The sequence below is a fragment of the Trichechus manatus genome, unplaced genomic scaffold (assembly GCF_000243295.1).
Source record: "Trichechus manatus latirostris isolate Lorelei unplaced genomic scaffold, TriManLat1.0 scaffold00135, whole genome shotgun sequence".
In the NCBI taxonomy this organism is placed as follows: Eukaryota; Metazoa; Chordata; class Mammalia; order Sirenia; family Trichechidae; genus Trichechus; species Trichechus manatus.
The window spans coordinates 5,727,126-5,734,719 of NW_004444071.1; the positions used below are offsets into that span (position 1 = coordinate 5,727,126).

The window sequence follows — 7,594 nt, forward strand, 5'->3', positions numbered from 1 at the left end:
TCAGGTTAATGGAAAATATGTGGCCAAATCCCATCAGTTTTCAGAATCAGCTTATATGTATCCATGTATCTAGTATTGTGCTAAGAATACCACAGTGAGGAAACCTCAGCTTCTGAAAAGTGCTGTTCATGTATCTAGCTGTGGGGGGTGTCACAGACAGGACCAGGAGGAACTAGCTTGGGTGGGGTAGCCAGTGAGTTTGTTAGGGGTTAGTGATGGAACAGTTAAATTTTTTTTATATTGTTTTAAATTGCCTTTCTCTATTCTAAGGTGCTGATAGCTTATTGGATATAAGTTCTGAAGCTGACCAACAAGATCTTCTTGTCCTATTACAAGCAAAAGTTGCTTCCCTTACTTTACACAATAAGGAGTTACAAGATAAATTACAGGTAGATAAATCAATTGCTAGCACAGAATATAAGATCAAGCTATTGGGTTTTTCAAGGGTATATATTTTGTTTTAAACATTTACATTAGCTGGAAACAGTTAACATGCTCAGTTACTAACTGAAAGGTTGGAGATTCAAGTCCACCCAGAGGCACCTCAGAAGAAAGGCCTGGTGGTCTACTTCTGAAAAATCAACCTTTGAAAAACTTATAGAGCACAGGTGTACTCTGACACACATGGTGTCGCCCTGAGTCAGGGATGACTTGACAGTAACTGGTGGTGGTGGTGGAGATACCTTTGTTTTAAACATCTACATTAGTTCCTTTTTCTTTTTTTTAAATGTAGTTATCCCTAAGCATCTTATAGTTTCAAATCATCTGTTTCTTGAGAGTGTTGTTTATTAATTCTATTTCTATACATTGGTAAATTATATAATATATACATATATGTATAAGGAGCCCTGGTGCAGTGGTTAAGAGTTATGGCTGGTAACCAAAAGGTCAGCCGTTCGAATCCACCAGCTGCTCCTTGGAAACCCTGTGGAGCAGTTCTGCTCTGTCCTATAGGGTGGCTATGAGTCAGAATCGGCTCGACAGCAACGGGTTTGGTTTTGGTTTGGAGATATATATATATATATATAAAATGGTAGCCATTCATTTAGTAAAGTTGATTATTTGCATACTTAAGAACTTGATAAGAAATAGCTGTACCAAGCCCACTGCCCCCTTGGGCACTAGAATGATACGAGAAACAAAGGAAAAAAAATTTTCAAAGTCTTTCCCTGAGTCAGAGCCTTTACAGCCAAAACTAATTCCAGTGCTTTTAAAGTAGCACAGATAATCTGTTCCAGTGGAAGTACTGGATCAGCTTTGTGTCATCAATCTGACTCTCAGTTCCTAGTATTTTTTCATGGGACGAGAAGTACACACACAAAATATTCATGCTGCTCTCCCATACCTCTGTTTTGGATTTGTTCCTCCCATTCTAACTGCTTGCTCACCTAACCACAGTATCAGTGCCATTTAATTCTTGTTTTTCCCCCAGGCCAAAACACCCAAGGAGGCAGACGCAGACTCCTACCATTCCACCCAGACTGACTTGGCCCCATGCGTGGGCACACCAAGTGAAACCTCTTCCCCAGACTACAAATCACCTCCACCTGCTTTAACACAGTCCTTGGGTAAATCCACTACCGACAGTGATGTCAGAATTCAGCAACTACAAGAGATTTTGCAGGACTTGCAGAAGAGATTGGAGAGCTCTGAAGCAGAAAAGAAACAGCTACAGACAGAGCTCCAGTCCAGAGGGACAGAGTTGGTGTGTTTCAACAATGCAGAGATTTCCGAGAATGGCTCCAACCTCAGCCAGAAACTTAAAGAAACACAGAGCAAGTATGAGGAGGCCATGAAAGAGGTCCTCAGTGTGCAGAAGCAGATGACACTGGGCCTGGTTTCACCAGAGGGTGTGGAGAGTTATCCACATCTCCATGAGCTGAGGGTCACCGAGGAGGAAATAGTTGTGCTAAAACAGGATCTCCAGAACGCATTAGAAGAAAATGAAAGAAATAAAGAGAAAGTGAGAGAATTAGAGGGAAAACTTGAAGAGAGGGACAAAAGTGTGGTGATTAAGCCAACTGCAGAAGAGTTCGAGGAAATGAAAAGTTCGTATTGCTCTGTTATTGAGAATATGAATAAGGAAAAAGCTTTTTTGTTTGGGAAATACCAGGAGGCCCAAGAAGAGATCATGAAGTTAAAAGACACATTAAAAAGTCAGACAGCACAGGAAGCCAGTGACGAAACTGAGGACATGAAAGAGGCCATGAACAGGATGATCGATGAACTCAATAAACAGGTGAGCGAGCTGTCACAGCTGTACAAAGAAGCCCAGGCTGAGCTGGAGGACTATAGGAAGAGGAAATCGCTAGAAGATGTCACGGCCGACTATATCCATAAAGTGGAGCACGAGAAGCTGCTGCAAATGACAAATGTATCCAGGGCTAAAGCGGAAGAGGCACTGTCTGAAATGAAGTCTCAGTATTCTAAAGTATTAAATGAGTTGACCCAACTCAAACAACTGGTAGATGCCCAAAAAGAGAACTCGGTTTCCATCACAGAACATTTGCAAGTGATAACCACACTGCGGACTACTGCAAAAGAGATGGAGGACAAAACAAGTAGTCTTAAGGAGCAGCTTGCAAGCAAGGAAGTAGAAGTGGCCAAGCTGGAGAAACAACTCTTAGAAGAGAAAGCAGCAATGACCGAGGCGATGGTGCCCAGGTCTTCCTATGAAAAGCTCAAGTCGTCTTTAGAGAGTGAAGTGAGTGTGTTGGCATCAAAACTAAAGGATTCAGTAAAAGAGAAAGAGAAGGCTCGTTCAGAGGCTGCCCAGATCAGAAGTGAGGTCTCACAAATAAAAAGGGAAAAGGAAAATATTCAGACTCTCTTGAAATCCAAAGAGCAAGAAGTAAATGAACTTCTGCAAAAATTCCAGCAATCTCAGGAAGAACTTGCAGAAATGAAGAGATCTTCTGAGAGCTCTTCAAAACTGGAGGAGGATAAAGATAAGAAGGTTGGTGAAATTCTATGCCTGTTGGATTTCTAACTAGCTGCCCTGGTGGTGCAATGGTTAAGCGCGTGGCTGCTAACTGAAAAGTTGGTAGTTCAAACCCACCAGCTGCTCCACAGGAGAAAAGAGCTGCTGATCTGCTCCTAGAAAGATTTCAGCCTAGGAAACCCTATAGGGCAATTCTACTCTGTCCTATAGGGTCGCTATGAGTCAGAATTGGCTTGATGGCACACGATAACAAGCCTTTCAACTTTTATTATATTTAGCATTTGTCACATTTGGAGCCCTGGTAGTGCAATGGTTAAGTACTTGGCTGCTAACCAAAAGGTTGGCAGTTGGAACGCACCCAGCAGCTCTGCAGGAGAAAGGCCTGACGATATGATCCCGTAAAGATTACAGCCAAGAAAACCGTATGGGGTAGTTCTGTTCTGTCATATGGGGTCGTTATGAGTTGTAATAGATTTGACAGCACCTAACAACAACACATTTGTTAACACTAACCTGTTGTGAATGCTTAGAGGCTCTGCACGTGAGGATACCTGTCTCTAACACTACAATAAGAATAGTATGTTTTCTTAGTATGTTGGGTTTAAAAAAAAACTTCTACCACTTCCCTTACACTAAGGCATTTTCACATAATGTGGTGCATATTTATCCTTAAAAGATCATTTTACAGAAGCTCTGCCAATATCAGGGATCAGAAATGAACCCACAAACTGAAAAGTGTTTGTGATCCATCTAGAGCTTCAGTTCTTTTTAAATCCAAAATTCTTCTGTCTTATGGAAGCTGAACTACTCTTAGACTTAATCCCGCTTTTCTAAGCTCCATGAACTTCTTCCCCCAAGTCAGTATAAAAACTGCCCTCCTTGGTCCTAATTTTCAAAGGCATATGGGCAGGGCAGATTATCAAATAGGCAAGGTAAGCACAGTGCTTACCTTGCTTACCAGATCATCTGTAGTGAACAATTTTACATTTTTTCACCACATCAGAGATTTTGCTTCTACATATGGCTGGCATCTCTCTCTCTCCCAGCCACACAGCACCCTTCTACAGAACCAAAGCCTCTTTTTCAAATTTACAGTTTCTGACAGGGACAGAATACCCAGTAAGCAAGGTAAGCACGGGCTTACTTACTAATCTGTAGTGTGCAGTTTCACTTGTTTTTCACATCAAAAAAGTGGTGAAACCCATGTGCAATTGTTCCCTATAGATCAGTAAATAAGCGTAAGTAAGCCTGTGCTTACCTTGCTTATCAGCTGATCCTCCCCTGCATATGGGAGAGAGGAGAGCGAGGTGGGTGGCAGGCAGTTAGAGATGGTGCTGGAAGTGAAGGAGAACACAGGGTGACATTCGGGAATCTGCTGTGCATCCCTTGTCCCCTGATCAGATGTTCTGAATGGCACTCATCAGAGCACCTGTTGTTAGCTGCCGTCGAGTCCATTCTGACTCATGGCGAGGCAACCCCATGTGTGCAGAGGAGAACTGGGTTCCATAGAGTGTTCAAGGCTGTGACCTTTCAGAAGAGGATTGCCAGGCCTGTCTTCCAAGGCACCTCTGGGTAGGTTCAAACTGCCAACATTTCAGCTAGTAGTCGAGCACTTAACCGTTTGCACCACCCAGATTAGAGCACTGTTTGTCTTTTATTCCTTTGTAGTGAGTGTTTGAAAAGAGCTCCAAGAGCCTAAGAGAGACTAGAGAAACCCCGAGAGTATGGTCCCCGGACACCTTTTTCGCTCAGTAATGAAGTCACTCCTGAGGTTCAACCTTCAGCCAAAGATTAGACAGGTCCATAAAACAAAATGACCCTAATGGGGCACAAAGCCCAGGACAAGGACTAGAAGGTGGGGGGGACAGGAAAGCTGGTAATAGGGAACCCAAGGTCTAGAAGGGAGAGTGTTGACATGTCGTGGGGTTGTTAGCCAATGTCATAAAACAATATGTGTACCATTTAATGAGAAACTATTTGTTCTGTAAACCTTCATCTAAAGTACAATTAAAAAAAGAGCCTAAGCGGGGAGGGTTGTGCTCACTTTAAAGCAAGATGTCTGCAGATATCAGGGTTTCTAGAACACACTCCCTATTAACCGCATCAGCAGTATCAGGTAAGACATAGCTGTCTCCCATCAAATAATGAACGCCTGAAATCCTGCTTCTAACTGCCCTTTTAAGAGATAAAAGAAGGAAATCAACATCACAGCCTTTGTTACTCTAAAGCAGTGAAACAAAATATGTAATTCAGGGGCCTTTATCTGAACATAATGGAATAGATGTAGAGGGTTTTATTGGTTTTGCTTGATTTTGTTATCTGTTTCATTTTGTGAATTCTCTTTAAAAAAAAGATTTGTTCCTAAGTCTCGAGTCCCAGAGACCAATAGAGATAACTCTGTTTGAGGCTTCGGAACATTTGAAACTTTGCTTCTGCAGACACGTTCTTGCTTATTGATATAGCTGTCCTTTCTCGGTAGATAAATGAGATGGCAAAGGAAGTCACCAAATTGAAGGAGGCCCTGAACAGCCTCTCCCAGCTCTCCTACTCAACGAGCTCCTCCAAGAGGCAGAGTCAGCAGCTGGAAGCACTGCAGCAGCAGGTCAAGCAGCTCCAGAACCAGCTGGCCGTGAGTGGGGCTTATTTTTGCTGCCTGGTTTGGGGGCAGAGGACCTGCAGGTTACACACCAACTCAGCTGTCAGGGCAGATTGCAGAGAAGGACCAGATTCCCAGCGTAATGGAGTTTTCTACTTCAATAGGCAATTGACTGAAGATTTCTTTGGTGAGGGCAAAGGAAGGACCAGTGGTGGAATTCTCAGTCATTGTCTGCAGTGAGATGGTTGGAGATACATAGCTGGGAGGGGAGGAACTGGTGGACAGTGGGAACAGGCTGCTTATTCACACTCATCCACTAACTTTTCACCTGTTTTCTACATTTCTGCAACACTGGTCCCATTTCTGGCAGTGGCAAGAGCTTTTTCTTATTAGGGGCTAGGATCTCTGGTAGTTGCGTATCTGAAGCTGATTCTTGACCCCTGTCCTTAAATTTAACCCAGCAAAGCCTTTTTCTGTCCGTATGAGTTTCCTATGGTTGCTGTAACAGATCAGCACAACTTGGTAGCTTAAGACAACACCAATTTATCTTACAGTCCTAAGGGTTAGAGTCCAAAATGGGTCTCACTGTGCTAAAATCAAGTTGTCTACAGGAGTTCCTACTGGTGGTTCAAAAGGAGAATCTCTTTCCTTGCCTTTTCTAGCTTCTAGGGGCTGCCGTATTCCTTGGTTCCTGGCCCCTTTCTCCATTTTTAAAGCATATGACTCTAACCTCTGTTTCTGTCATCCCATCGGCTCCTTCCACCTTTGACTTTCTTGCCTCCCTCCTGTAAGGACTCTTGTGATTACATTTAGGGATTACACTTGGCTAATCCAGGATAATCTCTCTCCCAATCTCAAAATCCTTAACTTTATCCTAACTGCAAAGTCCCTTTTCCAGGGATTAAGACGTGTATATCTTGGAGGGGAGGGCGTGTTATTCAGCCTGTTACCATATCTGTTAGGTGTTAGTTGCTAAGGGTCCATTTCTGGACTGTCTCTAGCTTCCATTTACAAATAGGACCTCGATTTTATGATTTCTTCAGTATGGACTTGGCACGAGTGAATTCAGGTTTCTGTAGGCTTTGGCCACAAAGTTGAGTGCTAGTTCTTTGATCGTAACAGCTCTAGCTGTTGGAATAGTCACGGGGGTGGGGAGTGGCGGGGGAGGGAATGCTCCTTAATGGTTCTGCAGGTCATTCTTCTCCTGATAAAATGAGAATAGTTCAGAGCTAAGATCCTTGAAACAGTCACTGAGAGGAACTGGAGAAATGCTCAGCATGGAAAAATAAAAGAATTAATAGATGAACTGAGGACCCAGTTGAGATTGGTGTCACCACCCTGTTCTCCTCCTTGCTACACTGGTAGCTAAATTACTGCGCTCTCGAGGATTGTACAATACTAACTATATAGTAAGGACCCCTCGTGGTGCAATGGTTAAGTGCTTAGCTGCTATCTGAAAGATTGGCGCTTTGAACCCACCCAGCAGCTCCACGGGAGAAAGACTTGGGAATCTGCCCCCATAAAGATTACAGCCTAGGAAACCCTTTGGGGGCAGTTCTACTCTGTCACACGGGGTCGCTATGAGTTAATCGACATGACAGCACCTAACAACGATATAGTGGATGATTAGTAACTTCTTTTAAGAATAGATTTTTTTAATTAAATCAAGAAATATATGCTACTTCCTAGTTCGTTGCATAGTGCTTGGGGTCTTAAAAGCTTGCAGTCAGTCATCCAAAGTACAATTGGTGTGTAATCACTTGGAGCAACAGAAAAAGGAGAGTCAAGAATAGGAGGAGATGGAAACAACCTAGGGGCCCATCAGCAGACAAATGGATAAACAAATTATGGTATATTCACACAATGGAATACTACATAATGATCAAGAACTATGAATCCGTGGAACATCTTATAACATAGAGAAATGTGAAAGGTACGCTGAGGGAATTTAGTCAGTCACAAAAGGACAAATATTGTATAAGACCACTATTATAAGAACTCAAGAAAAGGTTTAAACACAGAAGAAAACATTCTTTGATGGTTACAAGGGTGGGGAG

General features: G+C 42.8%; 1 protein-coding gene across 4 annotated transcripts in view; it reads left to right on the top strand.

The window, feature by feature from the left end:
- RAI14 (retinoic acid induced 14) overlaps window positions 1–7,594 on the top strand; it is a 206,000-nt gene that overhangs the window by 188,252 nt on the left and 10,154 nt on the right. For all 4 annotated transcript variants that reach the window (XM_004385237.1, XM_023739492.1, XM_023739493.1 and 1 more), the window contains 3 exons: window positions 271–389; window positions 1,433–2,956; window positions 5,421–5,570. In XM_004385237.1, the coding sequence (XP_004385294.1) occupies window positions 271–389; window positions 1,433–2,956; window positions 5,421–5,570 (1,793 nt within the window). The remainder of the gene's footprint in view (window positions 1–270; window positions 390–1,432; window positions 2,957–5,420; window positions 5,571–7,594) is intronic.